This window comes from Pteronotus mesoamericanus, unplaced genomic scaffold (genome assembly GCF_021234165.1).
Source record: "Pteronotus mesoamericanus isolate MK-2021 breed Mesoamerican mustached bat unplaced genomic scaffold, CSHL_Meso_final scaffold_99, whole genome shotgun sequence".
Taxonomy (NCBI): Eukaryota; Metazoa; Chordata; class Mammalia; order Chiroptera; family Mormoopidae; genus Pteronotus; species Pteronotus mesoamericanus.
The window spans coordinates 6,975,933-6,997,889 of record NW_026555330.1 but is presented as its reverse complement, the minus strand read 5'-3'; the positions used below and the strand labels follow the sequence as shown (position 1 = coordinate 6,997,889).

General features: G+C 41.8%; 1 protein-coding gene across 5 annotated transcripts in view; it reads left to right on the top strand.

Annotated features, from left to right (window-relative positions):
- The first annotated feature begins 10 nt into the window (after nucleotides 1–10).
- Nucleotides 11–21,957, top strand: part of CEPT1 (choline/ethanolamine phosphotransferase 1) — a 34,826-nt gene continuing 12,879 nt past the window's right edge. The window contains exons 1-5 of one of the 5 annotated variants that reach the window (XM_054564916.1): nucleotides 11–116; nucleotides 5,093–5,177; nucleotides 6,820–7,229; nucleotides 13,250–13,397; nucleotides 15,105–15,246. In XM_054564916.1, the coding sequence (XP_054420891.1) occupies nucleotides 6,891–7,229; nucleotides 13,250–13,397; nucleotides 15,105–15,246 (629 nt within the window). In that variant the 5' untranslated portion in view covers nucleotides 11–116; nucleotides 5,093–5,177; nucleotides 6,820–6,890. Of the gene's footprint in view, nucleotides 155–2,428; nucleotides 2,596–5,092; nucleotides 5,178–6,819; nucleotides 7,230–13,249; nucleotides 13,398–15,104; nucleotides 15,247–20,884; nucleotides 20,970–21,957 lie in introns of those variants that run through there. The other 4 variants (XM_054564913.1, XM_054564912.1, XM_054564914.1 and 1 more) reach the window with 4 other exon arrangements.

The following is a 21,957-nucleotide window of genomic DNA, read 5'->3' as shown; positions in this document are numbered from 1 at the left end:
CTGTGTTCCTTTACGGCAATCGCGAAAGTGTCGTGAAGGTGCTGCCGCCCAACAGAGTCACCCAGTCGGCTGGAGGCGGAGGTCTTAATTCTAGCTCTGTGCTTATTGGGGTGCGGGTAAGGCTGCGGAGCTCGGTCTTGGGAAGACGGTCAAGGTGTGGATATGTTGGGGGACACGACTTTCAAGGGGGGTGTGGAGCGAGAGCTCCGTGCTCCGGGGTGGGGCATCGGTGTGTACCTGTGTGTGGACTCGCGCGGGGCGAACGCCGTCCTTCCTCCTTCTGGGTGGCCTCACGCGGCGTTTGGGGGAGCGCGAGGGGCAGTCGCCCCTCCGGCCCCGGGTGAAGAGTTTGAGGTGCCAGCGTGGGAGCCCGAGGACTGCTGTGGGAGTCGGGGCGGGGAGAGCCTCGGCGGGCCAGGGTTGGGCGGACCGAGGGCTAGGGGCGCTGCCCGCGCGGAACCGACCTTGCCTGGCAGGTCCACACCATCCTGTACCGGGGTGGCCTTCCCTTTGGAATGCGGTGCTGGTATTTCGTGGTTGGGCCCTGCGTCTTGATCAGCAACTTCTCTCGAAATTTCATTGTATATTGAGAAGCTCTGAGATCGCCAGCTAGAGTTTATTTGAGCACTATTCTTGGAAGGAGAGAGGGCTGGAGGGTGGCTAGTGTTCGTCTGCTCCCAGGAGCAGTTGATGAATGGGATCTTTACATTTAGCCACGTTTGACTTTTTTCTCCAATTCGGTGCTTGGCGTTTTGTGTCATTTTTTGCTCTTTTGTGTCATTGGTATTGAAAATGAGATGTAGCTTGAAGTTTCTTAGTTCATTAATGAATCCATGTTAAGATAGTAGACAAATTAAGAGCTGTCTTTCATCAAATATTAGTGTTTTGTATGTGGACAAAAATACTCAGTTCCTACTCTAGAACTAGTAGGAATGTGTTCAGTGTGTGTATTGGATTGACTAACAACACAAGTTAAACTGTGGTAAGGGCATTTCGAGCACTATTACTTTAGAGCCACTGATGGTCCCATAAAATTCCATATATTGAGGATCTAAAGGCATTTTGCTGTGTAGTCTGTGCTGAAAAAAATTAGTCGAAGCCTCATAAGCAACTTGTCTTTACACCCCTTTCATTTAAGAAATGTTAGATCAACCTGCCACGACAGAAGCGTCTTTATTTGTTGTCCAGTTTATAAATGATTATTGAACATTTCCAATTATGGTTTTATCAATTTATTCTCCTTCCTCTCCCACTCCCAGTCCCTCTAAGTTTACATTAGAAATGCCATTAAATGTTTGATCTATAGCTCTGAACTTTTTTTTATAACTCCAATTACATTTTATTGCATTGTCAATTCGTTTTCTAGGCAACAGGAGGCGTGTTCTTGAAGCTGGCCAAAAGTGCTGGTGATGTTCTTTTTGAGGGTCATGTTGTGCTGCCTTTTTTTAAGGGACTAGAAATATAATCTACAAAACGCTAGCCTGTTTGCTTTTTCTCTGTTTCACCGGAGGAAGTTGTTTCCTATTTTTAAGGAATGTGTGATTTCCCTTTGGCCAAACACTAGATCTAAATTGTTATTACACAGTACTGTTTTTGCTTCCAAGTCTACTGAAAAGGCTTTTGTTTTTGCTAGCTTGTTTTGTGTATCACTTGTTAAATAATGCTGAATGTAATCCTGTGATCCTACTGGTTTTCTTTCTTGTTGTTTTAACTTGCTTTCTATAATTTGCTCGGCCTCGCAAACAGTGTAGGCCTTTGGTATTAGGCCTTTGGTATTTTCCTTTCGTAGCGCCGTGAAGGTTGCAAAGAGCTGTGTAGTCACCAGCATCTGTGAAAGGATTGTAAACATACTGCTGAATCAGTGCAGCTCAAAACTTGGCACACGTAGGCATGGGAGCTGGGAATTCTGGAATCTCCCACTACAGGTTGGATATTGTGCAAGCTCACCTTGTTTTGCTGAGCAGTGGCAATTCCTTATTTAGTGTAATACTTGTCAGATGTTCCCCAGTTCTGAACATAGAAATAATAGGGGCTTCGTGCCATTAGCTTCAGTCACTATAAGCACAGATGGTTTGCATCACTGATTTAAGGTCCACAAATTGTGTGTAGCTTTAGTGAAGATAATCATGAAATATCTCCAATTATATTTTTGTACCTTTGCTGGGCTTTTCACATCAAAATCTTCCTGCCGGCACAAAGAGAAATCTTTGTCAGGTCCTGTGTGTCCCTCTCCTCGGGATTCCCACAACAGCTTGTCACACACAACCTAGCTGTTTACGAGACGCCCCCTCCCCACCCCCCCGCAGCTCCCTTTGAGCTTCTTGTGGGCATGAATGGCATGTTTCAGTCTTTCTGTTTCCTCAGGGTCTGGAACAACTAAGTGATCATTAAATACTTAATCATGTTGTTCATTGTCCCACAAATAAGTGCTAATTAGCTACTTAGTGTTAGGTGTGCTGTGAGATTCTGGGTGAACAGCGTGGAGACAGGCATGGACCCTGCACTCCTGTGACTTACAGAACAGGTGGGGGGAGGCCAGAACAGCAGCAGCACCGCCACCAAAAAGAACCACCACCAAAACAAGTTTAAAATGTGGTAAGTGCAGTGAAAGGAGAGTTGAACTCTAGCCAGGGTATAACAGGGGAGGGGAATTTGCTGATTACAAGTAGAAAGGTTACAGTAGATAGAGGGCTTTGATCAATAATGATTGCAAACTAAATTCCAGGTGATGGGAATTTTTTACTTTAAAACGTTCACTTTTACTATTGACGATTTGTGAAAACATATCCTCAATTAGCAAGTAGGCTGTGCTACAAAATTACAGATTTCTCTGTAAGCTTGAGGGTGGCTTTCCATGCATCAAAATAAAAACTCCTTGCCATGGTCTGTACACCTCTGCATTGTCTGGCTTTTCTGTCTTCATTTTATGCCACGCCTCCACCTGGTTTACCACAGTCCGGCCGCCTTGACCTCAAAGGCCCCTGGACAAGATAAGCTTTTTCATGCCTCAGGGCCTGAACCCTTTTCAGGGATGGTTTCTCCTGCTCGTGGATGGGCCACCTTCTCTTCTGCCTCTGAATGTGCTATAAATGCTGCCACCTCCTGCGCTTCAACCGCCCTCCACCGGTTTCGGGCTCCACACTTTGTTTCCCTCATAGCACCCGTCACAGTGTGTCATGTTATTTGCCTGTTCGCCTGTCTTTAGTTGTTTTCCCATTGGGCACTGGAGCTGGGACCATGTCTCTCTTGTTTACTGCACTTGCATATTGGCTGAATGCATTTGCAACTTGGAGTCCATTTTCTCATAAAAACTTATGACTGGTGGCTAGGTTTCTAGGCTAGCCAGCAATAGTTTTACTTTATTTTTTTTAAGTTCCTTTTAGTGTGACAAGAAAATGACATTTTTCTCCTCATCCTCTTGGGCATAGGCCTGGTTTCGATGAAAATCCTAAGTGGCTAAAATAATTCTTTTGTAATATTTGTACCTCTTTTCCATATTTCCATGCCACATCCTTCTGTCCTTTCTCTCCAGGTAGTCTGATCTTCGTCTTGCACTCATCTACCCTGTGCCGTGCTCTCTTGAAATATGCATGCTTTTCCTCTGCTAAAATTCAGGCACTCCAATTTTTTCCTGAGATGATTTCCATGTCAGTAGCCTGTGGATTTCAGGCGAAATGGGAGGAAGGCAGAGCGGAGATGGGCCTGTGGCAGTGGCAGCCACCGCTGGGGCTCTCTGTGCTGAAAGCGAAGTATGTCAGGGACTACACGTATCTGAGTGTGTATTTGCAACCTTGTTGCTAATCGCTTGGCAGAGATAATCTTGCCAAATTACAATGTTCATAAATTTACTGGCTTTTTTCCCCATGTGTGAATTATACATTGGCTAGATCTGGAAAGATTTGTCAAAATGTAGGGGGTTTTTTTCCCAAAAAAGAAATAGAAGGTTAAAAAAAAAATCTAGGTCAGCGGGGAAAACACTCAGAAGGAAAGTATCAGTTTATCGTACAGTCTTGCCAAATACTAAAACTTAAAACCATTAGGATCAGTTGCTGGTAGCTGTTAGTGCCAAAAGCAAGCTAGCACCGTCAGTATGTCACCTAAAATAAATAAATAAATAAATAGGGGAGTAGATACTATTCATATAAAATATAAATTAAGTTGGCTAAACTTTTTATTCATTCTTTAAGTGGAATTCCATAGGAGCGGATTGCTTATAGCTTCCCAAATATGAAAATACATTATTCGGTCTGAATAGAAAATTTGACTTACTACAAAGCTGAGTATTAAGCTGGTTATCAGTCTTCTATCATTTGATCTAAAATGATCGCGGTTTGTTTGATGTTACATAAATATTGCTTCAAGACAGTTTTAATCGGTTGGTTTGTGACACGTGTTAACTTAAACATCCAAACGTGTAGAAAATTTTTATGGATTTATTTGAGCCAAACTGATGACAGTGGCTTGAGAAGATGTTGCGGAGAAGCTCAGTTCTGCGGCTTATTTCATACCGTCAGAATCAAAGGAGGAGCCGTAAGGGGATGTGGCATGAAATCCGTCTGTAGCAGACGTGGGAGGTGGGAGAAAGCCAAGTGGGGAAATCTCCGAGATTGGGTAAAGAGTAAGACATAGAGGCTCATACTTCTTTTACATTGGTGGGTATAGGATTGGTAACAGTTACCATTTACAGCACATGGGGATGATACTGGGGAGACAGGATAACAATGAGGGGTTCTTGGTCTGTGCCCTTGTGTGATGGGTGCGCTGTGAGGGGTCTGGAAAAGGAGACATTCCAAGAATATGTTGTCTTTGTTGCAGTAAGACAGTAGGCAAGCTGACTTAAAGATTGACTTTTGTCAAGGAAGCTCCAGGCCCGCCGTTAGTTAGGAAGTTCAATGTTCAGAGCATCCCATGGGGTTGGTTACTTTTGGTCTCTGAGCTTATATGGCCCGCCGTGCAGGCCTCCCCGGAACCTGTCAGGTTTCATACGTGGCCCCTTTTCATGCACACAGTTACTGAGCTACGTGATTGGTTGTGATTTTGAATGCCACTTTAGATCTTTGGTGATATTGAAATTTTGGAATTTATTACTTAGGGTGACAGAGACAAGACGTCCTGGACACGTTTCAATACTGGAGTCAAGAGGCCCTAGGCCCTGCGTCACCGTCCACATTCTCCTGGTGCGGCGACTCTGGAAATCCCACGGGGCGGTCAGGGCAGCCTTGTGTTGCACCCCGGAAGATCTCTTGGTTTAATGCCGCTACCCTTTCAGTTCTACTAAGATTATAACTTTTTAAAAAAATTCTCTTATGGCTTCTGTGCCCCCGGCTCACTAACCATGAGTTTCCCAGAAGGTTCTCTGTTTCCTTTTCTCTTCATACTTAATCCCTTGGAGAACGTTTCTACTTTTTTTTTTTTTTTTTTTGATCTTTAACTAGACTTTAGCTTCTAATGTGATAACTTAAAATTTTCATCTCATACCCAAATGCCCGTGACTTGATTTTGTCTATAACATCTGTTCTTAAAAGTTACGTGTGCATACTCCCTACCCTCTTCCACAGATCCTCTCTCATCACCACTGCACCAGCAAACACCAAAATAACCCACTGGGTTTCCTTCCCAACCCCTCCTTTTGACAGTAGTACCACTGGTGACTGTTGGTTAGTGTTCTCCTCTGCTCTTTCACCCCCAAAACTTCCTTTTAGAAAGAAATTACTTAAAGATTGGACCGCCTTTCCTATTTCCATGTTTACGATCCTACCCCAGGCCGTTACCACTTCAGGACTTTAAGGTTCCCATGCTAATTTTTAAATGTTCTCACTACTTGCTCTACTCTGATGACTATATATCTATCCTATTAATCTTGAAAATATACTTGTCCTTATTTTCTTGCATTGCTTAATAACATAATTACGTTATCTCTAATCTTGTCTGAGTCATATGCAGTGTACTTCAGGAGGTAAACTCAAGGTCCCTTATGAACAGTCACCACTTAATGCGCTTAGACTTTCATCTGATTTCTTCAGTTCCCCAGGTCGCTCTGCTAATACACGTATCGAGTCCCCTTAAAGTTAATTTTTTTCATTGCTCTTTACCCCGCCTAGAATACTACAAACAGAATTTTCCTTTCTACTACCCAGAGGTTTTATCTTTTAATCCGGCTTAAACAGAAAGCCTGTGTTTGGCTGCACTTCACCTACTAGCTACATGGGCTTGTACAAGTTCATTAGCCTGTCTTGTGCCTTTGTTTCATTTTCTGTCAAATTAGGGGCAATTAATAGTCCTTACTTTCTATGGTTGTTGTAAGGATTAAATGAGTTAGTATAGAAAACATGTGTAAAGATTTTAGTACACAGTGAGTGCTCAATAAATGTTAACTGTCGGCATTAAATAAAAATCTAGTTTAAGACCTACGATATTCAAGTCATTCCTCTGATAGTAATACTGATTTGCTAGCTCTTTGGGCATGCCTTTGGACCTCAGTTTTCATGTATGTGAAATGATTGGATCTTTTCTAAGATTCGTTCCATTATACTACTGAAAGCAGTGAGAGGGAAAAAGAACATGAGCTTTGAAGTCAGGCAAATTGTAAGGTAACAGGGGGCACGTTACTATCAAAATCCCTTAGTAGTTTTCGCTTAAAGTTGAGGTTATGTAACTTCATTTGGTTCACACCATCAGTAAGAACTAGAACTAAAAGCAGACCCCTGGTTTTCTGATTCCTGTTTAATATGTATTACTCTATTACGAGTGTAACTTTTTAAAAGAAATTTGGTGGCATTGTTGTAAGTAATGGCTGACAGACTTTCTTTCCCCTCCCAGGTAAATACCAGCCACAAAAAGCTATAAAACAAGATAAAGTATTCTCTCCAAATAAAAGAAAGCCAAAGTCCATGAGCGGGCATCGATCAACAAGGAAACGATGTGGAGACTCTCACCTCGAGTCCCCTGTGGGCTTAGGGCACATGAGTACTCCAGGGTGTATATTGAACAAATTGTTTCAGTTGCCTACACCCCCACTGTCAAGACACCAGCTGAAGCGGCTAGAGGAGCACAGGTATCAGAGTGCTGGACGGTCCCTGCTTGAGCCCTTAATGCAGCGGTACTGGGAATGGCTAGTGGGAAGAGTTCCGTCCTGGATTGCCCCGAATCTCATCACCATCATTGGGTTGTCAATAAACATCTGCACAACTGTTTTGTTAGTCTTCTACTGCCCCACAGCTACAGAGCAGGTAAGAGGAATTTCTTAACAAATAAGAATAGTTGTTATATGCTGGAAACACTGTAATCGGGATTTCTAGGTCATTTTAGCTACAGATATAATCTGACAACTCTTTTGTCAACTGTTTTATAACATCTTATCGCACATACTGTTAATAAAGCTTGCTAGTACAACCTACCTCATACACTGTGCTTAAGTAAAGGGTGGGCCCTGATTCTAGTAAGTATATTGTTAGCAGGGATTAACATATCAGATGGTCCTTTTAAAATTAGTAAATCTCAGTTCTTTATGAAAGAGGTTTTCTTTCTTTCTTTCTTTCTCTCTCTCTCTCTCTTTTTTCTTTCTTTGAATGGTTGAACTAAGTCTTTGCAAAGGTTAAAATAATCAGAGAATAAAGTTCGATAGTGAGGTGGCATGGCCATAAGTTAGACTTATCAAAAGTGCTGTCCTCTCCATTCTGAAACCAGAAAAATCAGTGGTCATGCTTTCTGTCACTACCAGAACCAATAAGTAGAGACAAGGATCGAATCTTTATGGGCGTTTTATTCAGATGCTAGCTATCTGAGAAGATGGTGGGTTATGTATTCTCAAAAAACATCTTAACACTTCATCTCAAGCCAACCTTTTTATAAGGGGAAGAAAAGGGTAGATAAAGGGTTTGGGGGAAAAGACTAATCAGATAAGAGTTGCAGTCCAATGATTTTCCTCGTGTTTCTCTGCTGATCAACAAGTCTTCATCTACATCACTGACGTTCCCTTCCTGGAACACAAGGACTCAGACACATCCCAGTCCATCACTTGCGGACCCCTTGGGGCACGGAGGTTGAATTGCTTTTTGACCTCCTGGAGTCACCTATGTCATATATTCCAGTTCTTAGAATGACAGCTTGTGGTGTGCATTCATCATGGAAGCCTATCAACTATAACTACAGCTAAAGTGTTTAACTCTTGAGGTCCCCTATCAATTCCAGGGAGATCTTTTCTTTTCCTATAAACATGTGGCTGGCTGATAGACCTCAGATATATCTCTGTTATTCTGTATGTCCTGTTTTGTGCCCTGTTATGGCCACCATTAAAAAAAGGAAGCATGGAATCAAATGGCTTGCAAAGACTCTGTGTGCCTTCTCAAATGCAAATTTCTGCTCCTGTTTCCTCTTTTACCCTCTAAACTCACTACTTAAGACCAAAACTGAAACTAGAAGCCTTCATCAGGATGGGTACATTGATGTCTTTTTCCTTTGGTCTAAAAATTTCCTTGTCAAAAAGAGAACTGAAGTAGATAAAAGAATCAAACATTTGTTCCCAAGTTAATCAGAATGATCCATCACAGATAACCCAAAAAGATAGAAGGTCATCATCAACTAAAGGTGTCAAAAGTGACTCGGAGCCATGTGTCATAATGGCCACAACTTTCCTTGTCTTGTTTTAACAACTGGCTTGAAGTTACTTGGCTTGAAGTAACAATTGTTTTAAGTAGTCTTTTCATATGATTTGTCCTTTGAGATAAAATTGTCATCATCCCTTTCTGTTTTCATCAATTCATAGTTGAGTTTTTTTCCTTCTAGGTGGTCATTTCCCCCATATGCTTGAATAACTTTATTTTAATTCCTCTTTTACTACACAAACTCAGTCCATACAGATTGTATGAACATATTTCTGTTTTTTCTTCATTTTCTTAATTATTGTACTTTGCATCAATCAGGAAACTTTAAAAACAAAAAACCAATATGATTTTTTACATATTGTGGGGACATTTGCCAGGACAGGAACAGGTGTGCCAAGCTTGGTGGGGCAGGGCCGCAGCCTGTTCCTGGAACCAGCATGCCTGGTGCCCGGGGAGGCTCAGGTGAGACATCAGAGGGGATTCACAGGAAGCTGTCTCTGTTCCGTTCCAGACCCTTCTGGTCTAGCTTGGCAGGCCCTGCTGCAGTCAGGTCATGGGCTAGTCTCCTCCTCCACAAATATGCCTGTGGGTTCTTTATTACCTGTCCTGTAAGCTGTTTTATAAGTGGCTTACTTGAGAACCTAACAGCTACTTCCAGAGGAATTTGGTCCAGATTTTCCTCATCCCTAGACATACAGAAGAACAACAGGGAGGTCGGCTGATTCCAGTAAAAGCCTTCCAATAGCCCTGAGCTAGTTCCAGGAGGGGATCCGGGAATGAGAGCAGGTTAAATGGTAGCTCAGCCACGAAGACTCACTGACCAAACACCCCAAGCACACCAGTCACCGTGTTCCAGAAAATCCTGAACTGTTGGAGAAACCCTAGAATTAGTCAAATCTTTGGGGAAATGTCCAGAATAGGAACTACTCTAATCACAGAAAACTTCAGAATTGCTGCTGGGAGGAGTCAGGGTCCACTCTGGCTGAGCCGCTGTTCAGTGCTCTGCCAGCGAAGGCGGGACCCCTGGGCCATGGCCCGGAGTGTTACTGCTGCAGAGGGGAGCTCCTGGGAGGCTGCGATCAGAGCGCGTTGAAGTCGGTCGTGGCTCTTTTCCATGTAGGCTCTTATTATCTCTGCGATCTTTAGTGAGCCACAGTTTGTTTATCCTTTTAAATCTTGTTTTGGAGTATTATGGGGATTAAATAAGATTGTGGATTCGGAGTGCCCAGTACCTAATGCTCAGTAAATGGTAGACAGTTATTTATTGGTCAAAAAGATTGAGTATAGAACCTGTTCTCCACAACCCTTCTCATTCCTATTTTTTCCTAATACGTTATATATGGACTCACAAGTTCATCTAAATCCTCTTTGAATTTCTTATTTGTTTTCTTTATCAGTGTTATGTAGGCAAGAATTCCGGGGAAATTCTCATTCATTATAGCTCTAATTTCTTCCAGCCTATCAGTGGGTGAGCATCACATTTAACGTCTACAGCATTATGAACTTTCCACGTACTTTTTAAGTTACTGGTGTTTTAAACTACATCAGAATTTCAGGTATCAGCCTTTCCAGTAGGAAAGAATGTCACGATTGACCGCCCGCCGCCGGGCCGTCTGGGGCAACGGCGCTCCGGCCGGGTGGCCGTGAGGCCGGGGAGCGTCCCAGCGCAGCCCGTCCTCCTGTCTGCGGGGCCGGGGGAGCCGGGGCAGCGCTGAGTCCGGCGCCTGGCATCGTGGAGTCCGGACGTCTGTTGGGACAGAAGAAATAACCCAGAACCTTGGAACAAACTGGGCGCCGATGATCAGTACAAGGTCTGCTCAGTGCACGCAGGTCACAGCGAAGTGGAGGACGGCGGCCTCCCAGGAGCCGCCTGGACAGGGCCTCGCCTCCCCCGGAAGTAGTTCCCTCGGGGGCGCGGAGTCCTGGCGTTGTGCTGTGCTGGCCTTCCCAGTGGTTAGTAAATACTTGAAACTTGGGAAAGAAAAAAAGAAGAGGATGTCACTATTGTAATGGGTTCAGCCGAGTTTGCTTTTTGTATCAGGAAAGAAAACAGACTTTCCTGAAGATAAGAAAGGAAAGTCAGTCCCTGGAAATGCAGACTTCTCCCTTTTTCTGTGGGATACCAAACTTCTCAGGATCTGTTGCTGTTACCATTTAAACCTCATCAGCCAGTAGCTTTGGGTTTAGTATCACTAAGCTAATTTAGAACTTATCAAGCAGCTTGATGTGTGTGAGTTACCTTTGCCACGTAAGAGAGAGAAAGGAAACTGGTATCTTTTATACCCAGGAAAACCAGTCCTGAGCTATATGCAGTTATCAGTAAGAGCTCTTCCGCGCTTAAATATAACTTTGGGAATAGGGTAATGTTTTCTGTTAATACTTATTGGTTTTTGTTTATTTTTATGTTACACTTAATGCTTTTGATGTAACTCACTAAAAAATTTGTTACATTATTTTAAAATATAGAAAAATGGAAGGATATTTAAAATGGCACCTCTCGTAACCTCCTTGTCCCGTTAACTCCAACGGACATTGAAAGGGAAAGGGGGGAAATTACGTAGTTAGAAAAATTCAAACAGAAGAGTATAAAACGAAAGTAAAATATTCCCTTTGGTACCTGACTTGCCTCTCTACCCCTACCTCCAATTCCTCTCCTCATACATGCATTTAACGATTTGTTGTTAATATTCTCCCAGGGGAAAAATAATCACTCTTGTCCCAGGATATGTATATATTTGCATGTATGTAAATTCCTGTTTTTTAAAATAGTAGTAAAACCTTAAGTTTCTTAAACATTTTTCACCTGACTCACTTAAAACCATCTCTGAAGATTTTGCGAGTCGGTGAATACGATTGTTTGCTTCTGCCAGCTCTCCCGCGCCCCCCGGCCGGGGCGTGGTGGTAACGGGCTCCCCACCGCGCCCTGGCGCCCCTCGGCCGCCTGCCGCACCTCCAGGTGGAGGCCACCGGCTCCCGAGAAGGGCCCCGAGAGTTGTGAAATCATGGAAACAAGGGATAAGTGTTAGTTTCGTGTTCTGCATATTCACAGAAGGAAGAAAAATTCAAAGACAAGAAGGCTTTGTTCTCTCTCACGTAGGTAATTCCTGTCTTGCCACTTTTTAGGATTATGGTTATGTAGTTAAAGTCGCCTCTGTCCCAGAGTCACACTTTGCCATTAGAAGGCCCTAAGTTTAGACCCCCGAAGTCCCTGGTGTTCGGTCCCCTCGCGCAGTACTGTTCAGTAGGCGTCCCTGTGACGAGGGGCCGCTCTGCGCCTGTGCGGTCCCACGGTAGCCATGGACACAGGTTGCTACTGAGTACTGAGAATGTGGGCGGTGCAGCTGAGGAACGGGGCTTTTTGTTTTAATTTAATTTTAATGAGTCTAAAATAGCCACACAGCGCTGCTGTAGAGTTACTGGATTCGTTTAGGAGCAAGAAGCCGTAGACCCGAGTCCAGAAGATGGGGATCTTAGTCCCACGAGATCGACCCCAGTCCCTTGAGCTTGCACGTGCACTGCGGCCACATAGCCGAGTCACTGCTTTGCGGGTCTGGAACTCGGGCCTGGGAGGGTGTGTGCCACAGTCCTTTGAACAGCCTCGTGCCGTAAAGTCTGAGGCTCTGAGAAAATGTTGAAAAGATCTGTCCTTACCTTCAATAACTGAGAACGAAACAGATCTCTGTCAGAGAGAAATAAACCTTTGCGGTGCAGAGTATACTGAATATTATTTGCAGCTCTGAATAGTTTTAATTTATCAGCTCTGGTCATTTAATACTGAGTTTAGTTTGATAACCAATACCTGAGAAAACATTGTGTTTATAAAAAAAATTTTATGGCCTGGGTGTGGGTAATAGTGGAAAGTGATACAAAACATTATTCTATATTTTTAAAGAGAACAAGCCAAATAGAAGCTCTCTTTTTAATGCATAACATTTAAAATCAATATTGGTGGTTCATTTCCTGTCTAGGAAAACAAAAGGATCTATTGGAAAATGTGACCATAACTATTTGAAAAACCATGTTCTAAGCACTCTGTGTACTAGATCGTTATTTCTCTAGTGTCGTTCCACGGAACATTGGAGAAGTGTGTTTAAAAATAAGTTACATGCTCAGATAGGGAGGTGGCCGCTTATTACGTCCCCCTTCTGGAGCATTCCCAGTATGTGTTAGTAGTATTGGGGGCTGGTAGGAGTCCTGTAGTGGAGAAATCAGTTTGACGTTGTTTAACCCAGTGTTTCCCACAGAAGTTTGGTTTGGCATGAGTGTTTTTCACATAACACCTGTAATTGTCTTAAAAGGTGCAATTTGGGAAAAACTGTACTAGATTATTCATTCCTTGACTCTTAGATCTAAATGTTGAAGGAGCCTCGTAGAAATCGTCTAGTGTGTAATCTGTCATGGGATTTCTGTAATGCCCCCGTGAGGGGGTTGTCCAGCTTCCGCTTGAACACTCTGCTAAGCAAGGAATTTAATTCTTTTACAACTCAGATTGTTTCAGGACGGTTTTTCGCTATGTAGCGCTTGGCTTTTCTCGCCCGTAGCTTCCAACCAGTAGTGCTTCTCTGGAGAAGGAAGATAAAGTATATTCATTAAACATGGCAATGAATATGTCTTAAAGGTCTTGCTTTTCTTGTTTCATCTCGCAGGCCCCTCTCTGGGCCTACATTGCCTGCGCATGCGGCCTGTTCATCTACCAGTCTTTGGATGCCATCGATGGGAAGCAGGCAAGGAGAACCAACAGTAGTACTCCTTTGGGAGAACTTTTTGATCATGGTTGTGATTCACTATCAACAGGTAGTATTGATTTTTTTTTAATGTTAATGATTAAAAGTGACAAAAAGGAATGTGATAAATAAGAGGTTATGGTGTTATAGTTATCAGAATGAGTGATTTTGTATAAGTTTTAATATTTTCAAAAAACTAAATCTGGTTAATGTTTGTTCATTAGCGGTGTTGGGACATTTTAGTTTCTACTTAAAGCTATTTTTAACCATAAATATTACTGTTTTGGCACCTGTTATATTTAAAAAATCTTACGGCATAAGTGTCACCATCAAAAAAATCTCAAGTTATAGATGTTATTACAATAATGGGAGACTAGGAACATCCTAGTCTTTGTGTTTAAGTGGATGTTATGTAGACATTTAAAATTCTGTCCTAGGCTTGGAGTACAACTGTGTGATAATGGGCTTGGATAAAAAGACTAGAAAAAATACACTCACATGCTAGCAATAGATGAGTTACTAGTTAGATTAAAGGTAATAGGTCTCTATTTGTACTGTTTTTAAAATAGTGTTTCAGTGCCTTTTTATAGAAGAAAAAAGAGATTCAGAAGCTAAATGACAGCTTCTAACTAGTTTTCCTGCCAGGACTCCCCGACCTCCCCTCACCACACACACACTTATTTTTGTTTAGTTCTTCAGTGACTTTCTTGTCATTCAGCATAGCAGTGACAACATTTTAAAAGAAACAAAACGAAACCGCAGCCAGTTCTCCCTCATGGACTCAGATCCGCAGATGCAGTGCGTGGTGACGTCCCTGCTCCCGGTGTGTCCTGAGAGCAGCTTGTTCAGTGGCAAAGGGGCAGCCAAACTCTCGTAAAAACTTTTGAGACTCAAGAAAAACTCAGAATTTCCACTGGGCATCTTAAAGGCTGTTTGAATTTAATTAGATGACAGCAGAATGATAGGTATCCTATTTTTTATTTTAAGTGGTAGTCACTTTTGACCTGTCATTGAGTTCCAAAACTTTTATCGGAAGTCCAAAATATCTGCTAAATACGAAAAGACAGCTGTCGCCCTGGCCAGTGTACCTTGGTTGGAGCACTGTCCCCATACCGAAAGGTTGTGGGTTTGATTTCCAGTTGAGGCACAGGCGTAGTTTGCAGGTTCAATCCCTGGTCCAGGCACATGTGATCCCCCTTCAGGATACGCACAATCCCTAGTGCATGTGCCTAGCGGAGGCAGCCAAACGCTTCTTTCTCACATCAAGTCTCTCTCTCCCTTCCTCTCTCTCTAAAAGCAATGAAGCAAACAAAAAAAGTCCTTAGGTGAGGAATTAAAAAAAAAAAAAAAAGACAGCTATCAATCTGAAGCAAGTAGGTCCCTCTGTGAATTATCTAGGCCTTTTTTTTTCCTTTTTGACTCTCTGCCTTGTCATTTTTTACTGCTCATTAATACGCTATCACTAAATGTAACATTACTGAAGTTTTCCTATATATTAAAAAATACATTATTACTAAGTTGGGGGGATACTCCAAAAACAAAAATGCTGAAGTATTTTAGTTGCTTTCAGAAACTTAGGTTGGTCTAGTGAAAAAAGAGATTGAAATTATGGGATAAAATACAATATAAAAGATTACATTCTTCTTTCCTGTTACCTTTGCTAGCTGAGAGAAGATGGTACATTTACAGTATGCCTTCTTTTTGCCTCTAAAATTATTTCAACTCAGTGCTTTTTCATTCAGATTGTTCAGTTTTCATTGTGATCGTTCTTTTGCAGTTTTTGTGGTTCTTGGAACTTGTATTGCGGTCCAACTGGGGACAAACCCTGACTGGATGTTTTTTTGTTGTTTTGCTGGGACGTTCATGTTCTATTGCGCACACTGGCAAACATACGTTTCTGGAACATTGCGATTTGGAATGTAAGTAACACTGGTGATTTTGTTTCATCTTTCAAATATGAAGAGTGTTCCATGTAGGTATTTGAGTAGTAGGAATTGATCAAATCACAAAATTAGTAAATAAAAGAAGTTGAAAACCCTGATTGCTATTGCTATTACCTAATGGTCTCCGTTATGTGTCCTTCTATCACAGTTTTGGAAAGGAAATATTAGAACCTCCCGATCAATATTTTTAAAGTAATGAGAGAAGCAGTAACCCCGCCTCACTCATAATCCACTTGTCCTTCCATCAGACAAATTCACTTTTCTTTTTTCTATTGTTACTCACTTTAACTCTTTTATTTTGAGACACGAAAACTTATTTTTGGGAAAGAAAAGATAGCTTATGAGAACAAAGAGCAACTTTCACCTCTAAATATCAAAGCTTAATTAGGTTTTATTCTTTTCACATTGTTTTATTTATGAATCTCTAAAAACCTAAGCTGTTGATAATTCATTGACATGAGAGTCGAGCAGTCTCAGAATGAGGTTAGTAAGGGAACTCACCAGCTGGAGTTTGGGTATCACAGACCCTATTTCCAGTGCTCAAAGTAGTCTTTTTTTTCCCCCCATGGAGTAGGATTAAAAGAGAAAACTTGAAAGAAGACTCAGAATACATCTTGAAATGTCAAAATAAAAATATGATGGCAAATGATAGAACACCTTAACCTAGCCTCTAATTAAGATGAATCTTTAATAGAGTTTTAAATTTTAAATTCCTAATAAATTTAGTTTTTGAGACCCTGAAAAATCTAGAGTACATAGAAATTCAGGTGTTCCCTACAAGGTTAGTTGAGATGGTATTTGCAAGCTTATTTAAATATAATTTAATATGTTCTTAACTTATGACAGCAACTGAATATTGATATTTTGGATGCTAAGAGACATATCTCAGAATAATTTCAAATTAAAGGGATTTAGAGAACATTATGTACCGATGGTTTTTTTCCTCTATTTTCATAGCTTTTATTTTATCTTAATGTATTCATAGTTTTTCTCTGCATTGGGGAGAATTACAAAATATAATAGATTTCTAAGATCACTTGGTTTGCCCTAATTAAATTTTAATTTTTAGTGATGTTACTGTTTTCAAAGATAGCAGAATCTTTAATATTTGGACTTCACATAGTTTGTTTCATTGGTGTTATTTCAGAGTTAACTTTCAGGCCCTTATTTTGAGAGCTTATTTATCTAGCCCTAATTTATTCTCTTTCCCTTTCAAGTAAAGCAGCACCAGCCATGTGGTGTGGGAACTGAAGGAAGGAAAGCGAAAACCGTGGAAGCGGAGGAGGAGTTAATAGATGCTGTTTGTAGAAGCGATTTGCTATTACAGCTTTCTATTGGCCAGTCGCACAGTTTCCCTGGCAGGGTGTTCCTTTGTTGAAATGCATACTTTAAGAACTGCAAGCAGTTCCATGTTGTGCAATCATCAGGTGCCTGTAGGGGGTGGCAGGGGACAGGCTGGAGAAGATCCAGAAACTCGAGGGCCTTCCATGCCCTGCCAGGAAGGGGGCTTTGCTCCCGAATCTGTGGGGAATCGTTGCAGGACCCGAAGCAGGGACATGACAAAAGTCCCTTTCGGAAGCTCAGGTCGACGACACTTTGGAGAGTGGGTTGGGACGCGCTGTAGCATAAGTAAGGAGACCCCTTAGGAGGCGTCCGCAGAGGGAGCGTGAGGAATGAAGTCTGAACGAGACGGGACGGTGCTGAGAGGAAGGGGCGGGGGCTGGAGAGGGATTTGAGAGCTGGGCGCTGTGGGCGCGGTCTCTGCTGGGGTCGGAGAGCGAACGAAAGAGAGTGCGGAGACCGGAAGGACCCCGTGTGCCTTCTCGCCGGCCGTGGGGGTTTGCGGTGCTGGGTGGAGGGTGCAGAAAGGCACGGCGGGAAACCGGCGCAGGAGTGCGAAGGGCGGAGGGGGGGCGGGGAGGGGGTCCTGCCAGAGCTTGTACAGGAGGGATTTCGATGCCCGGTTAGGGTGGAAGTAGCCGGAGACAGAGCAAGCCTAGAGAGAAGCCCGTGCGACCACCGAGTGGCCGGCGCAGGCGGAGGCGCACCTGAGTGCAGAGCCGGATGGGGCGACTCGAAAGCGGGCTGTGCGGAATGCGGCCGGGACTCAGAATGGGGACCGAAGCCGAGCGTTGACTGGCAGTGTGGGGCCGTCCGAGCGGCTCCTCTGCCGCGGCGGGTGGGAGCCAGACTCGGGGGGACGAGAGACGGAAGGGGTGGACAAGCACACGGTTGGCGCAGATGATGGAGGCGGTGGAGAGCAGCACGGCGTTGGCTAGAGCGAGGGCTCCACGAAAGAAGCGGCGTGGCCTTTCTAGTGAGAAGGGTCCGCGTGCAGAGAAACTGACCTGAGAGGAGGGCCTAGGTGCGAGGGCCCGCCGCCGCCTCTGCCTTAATGGTGTGCAAAAACACAGAGGTGTTGAGAGGCCAGTTTGAATTTAACCTCTCAATTTGATGTAGTATTATAACGGATTGGTTTTGATTTGGGAAAACTGTATACAATTTTTGAAATCTTGCATTTACATTAAAGCAATACTGAGTCAAACTTTTAATTAAAAATAAACGACAACATTTCATAGAAATTTGCTCCAAGTGCTTTCTATTTAAGGAGATATTTATCCAAATGCCAATGCAATGGAGGCATGTGGTGTAATAAAGGTATTTCAAAAGAAGTCCCCAAAATCCCATTTTGGATTTTACTTGTTTTTCCAGGGCAGATAGAATAGGCACATTATCATGAAGTAAAGTTTGTACACATGGAGGAGAAAACCCAACTTTTGTTTAATTAGGAAAGGTCAACTCTCAAATGTAATTTGAGTAAAGTAATTTTTAAATATCACTTTTTCTTACTCAGAGGAAAGTGGAAGCAACGTTAAAAATTTTAAAATATTTTAATTGTTTTATTTTGATGTTTACACACGAGTGAAAAAAATCACAAGCTTTTTTTGTATATATAATAAAATCGGGTTGTTACACATTTTGTAACATTATGAAATAGTATGTTTGCCAACTAAGAAACTTGTCTTTCTTAGTCTCCTAATGTCACTTTTTAGTTCCTATTAAATGTGCTCTTAGTGTCTTGAACAGAAATAGGCACGATAATTAATCCACAACGAAACAATTTCCATTCAGCATGAGGTGCCAGCGCTGATTGAGCGCGTCCTCCCTGAAATTGCGAGCTGTGTCTGCTGGCCCTGCGCTCTGACCACAGGCAGCAGCTGCCCCGCGCAGGGAAGGTTCGCACTGGTTGCTCCTGGACAGGCCTCTCTCCTGGCCGTGCTTCTGGACTGACCGAGAAGAGGCAGGGGACACGAGCACTGCTCCTGGGGCCCCGGCCGGCCCAGCTCTTCAGGGTTTGAAAGCTCGGGGCGGGGGAAGGGCTTAGAGGCTAGAGCGTGGAAGGAGGATTGAGTCAGTGGAAAAAGAATTAAGAGTTGAAGCTCATTTGTAAAATATTTCTTAACGTGTTTATGGTTTATGTTAAATGCGGGAGTTCACATTTCCTCTCTTAAGGTCTAAATCTGCTATAACTAGGTATTTTATAGAACTTGTCAATGTCTGTATAGAATCGTTTTAATAAATGCTTAGAAACTCTAAAGCTTAGGGTTGTCAATCTTTAATAAACTATATTTATGCAAAACATGGGCCCTAAAAAAATCTTTTATACTATGAAAGGTAGAATTCTTTCTTAAATTATCATTCAGGGAAAAAAACAATTACTGAAGTTACCTTTTCAGGAGAAAAGAAAGGAAGAAAGAAATTGTAGTAAATTGAGCTCAGGCCTGTATCTCTTGCCTCAAGTATTATCTCCAAATTATCTTTTCTATATAAGCTTGAGCAAGGCCCTTAACTTCCATGGGCCTCACTTTCTAATGTATAAGAAAAGAATTTTGGATAAGATGGTATCTAAGGTTCCTTTGGTGAGTCCATTTAATTTACAGGTGTTACTTCTAGTGTACTTACTATTTATAATTATGACAGGTAGAGTGTTTACCTTCACTTTGTTACATTTTTTCAATTCATGCTTCTAAGGTTTCACATTTCCATTAGCAAAAAACCCTGCCAGCAAACATTTATTTCTATGTAAGTAAATAATTCCTGACTTTTTTTCTATAATTAAATGAAAAAAGTGAATAGGCTATATATTCTGCTGGCAGTCTGACAAATCCAGTTCATCTTCTTACATCAGTAACCTCTAAAGGATAAATATTCGAAGACTTCCTAGTCAGTAAAAACTGCTGTCTGTTAATGTATGGTCTACTTCCCATGGATTACAAAATAGGAAACTTCTTTTTGAATGCTTTTTAGGATCTGCATATCTGTAAACATTTAAGATTTGTCATATGGGTTTTTTTAAAGATTTTATTTATTCTTAGAGGGGAAGGGAAAGAGAAAGAGAGGAAGAGAAATATCGGTTGCCTCTCAAACTCACCCAAACCAGGGACCAGGCACACAACCGAGGCATGTGCCCTGACAGGGAATCCAACCGGCGACCTTTTGCCTTGTGGGAAGGGAACCCAACCCACTGATCTATACAGGTCAGGGCTATCACGTGGATTATTAAACATCAGAGATTTTCTTGTTAGTTTCTATTTTCTGGTGTACTTTTTCTCAGCAATGATTCATTCATTTGGACTCTGCTTATCTTATCAAAATATTATAGGTAACATCCTAAAGCAGCTGTCTGTATTAAGGTAAAACCTAGAGTGCATGTTGGACTCTGAGGTCATCGGGTAAGATTGTGGACCTCTCTTTGTCTCGTTAGCATTCCTCAGTGCTTAATTTTGATTATGTCAATTTTATTTGAAGCCTGTTCTAAGCCACCGGCCTTTTTCCTGTCACCATCTGTGTCTCAGAACTTTTTTAGCGATTGAATTGGATGTTTTACTTATTTTTATCACAAATAAAAGCTTCCAATATAGTAGAGTTACAATGCTGGTGTGCAATTAAGGAAAGAGAAAGAGGAAAAAGGACAAGATTCTGGACAACAGATTATCAGGAAACAGGACAAGGAGATGGCCACTTTGAATTTTGCCCTAACCTTTTCCCAAAAAGTCATTCTTTCCCGCTTGCCCATCTGCACGCGCTTGCCAGTCCACACACGTGCGCTGCTTTTGCTGAGACAGCAGCAGTGTGGGCGTGGCGAGTTGGGCAGGAAGGGATGAGAGACTTTAGTGGCTTGTCAGACAACCAGATGGCTATACGTTGTAGCTTCTGGGGAGCATCTGTCCACAGGACGGTCCAGATAGGCTCTGGTGCCAGAGGTACCTATGTCACAGTGTGATTAGTTGGCAAGTAGTAGTCACCATTCCTGGGTAATTGAGAGTTGACTGAGTTTTTAGTTCTAGTTTTGCAGCTGCTGATTTACAAGTCATGTATTCACTCTATTAGATGGTTTTAATTTTCAAGCTTTTACACTTTCGATATGGGTAAGAAATATATGCGTATGCATAGGATAGTGGTAGTATTGTATAAATTGTATTATTGAATCTTTAGACATCTTTATAAGAAGAATGCTACCTTTTAAATCTATTTTTGTTACCTGTTTTAGTCGGGCTCTTTAGCAAAAGCTCTGAGTGAAGTTATTTTGAAATGTTTGTTTCCTTATGCATAGATTCGATGTTACAGAGTCCCAGATCATAATTATAATATGCCAGCTTCTCACAGGAACCCTGGGACCTTGGTTCTGGAACTTCACGGTAACTGCTAGAATATTCATGCTGTCCAATGAACAATGGCATGAACTCAGTAAAAGACAGCACCTTTGTCATGCACAGACCAATTGAAAAAAAAATCAAAAGTCCTTCTGGTGGTATTTCACAGACAAACAGGTTATTAGAAAACAATTTTAATATGTAATAGGGCAATAAAAATCCACCCTATTAAAATTTTTTTAAAATGATATTTTGATTATCTGATGCTAAAAACAATTGTGAATTCTCTTTCCCATTTACCTGTTGTACCTAATATCATTTTTGCTTTGTAATATTTTTAAAACAAATAACCTTTCCACCATTAAATATAATGTTTTTGGTATTTATATTTCGAAAACAGAATAAAGCAAGCAGAGTTTCCCTTAGGTAAGTCGAGAGGACTTTTTATAGTACTGTAGAAAAGGTTCTGTCTGTTCTCTCCGCTTCTGAAAGCCACGTAGCACCATTTCTGCCGCCTCTGCTTCCGGTGATCTTGGTTCTTTAAAAAAATTAATGCTAGAAGCTGTTCTCATTTCTGTTATGTTTACTGTTTTCCTCTCTTATTTGTGCTTTTAAAACTAAGTATTTCCTAGCTTTCCTGTTACTATAGTCATCCTTTGACTGCCTTCTTTTTCAGGTTTTTTTTTTTTAATTAAAACCATATTTCTGTAATTAATGCTACGAGTAAGTAATGTATCTTTTTCTTCATATATTAGAAATGTGATTTTTGAGCCATGACTTTTAAAATTTCAAGATTTATTAGGAAATGGTTTCCCAGTAGACTAGCCCAGAATCCTTCATACTTTAGTATGAAAAAGTTTATTTATTAAAAAAAAAATAGATTCTGTTTATTATGCAGTTAGGAAGCATTGGAAAACTGAGCATATGGACACCTGACAGATGATTGTAGCAACACAGGTTGCATTCAGTTTCCTACCTTGAGTCCTTGTGCCCCAAAATACTTCAGTGATCTGATAGCAGTAACTAGCCTCTC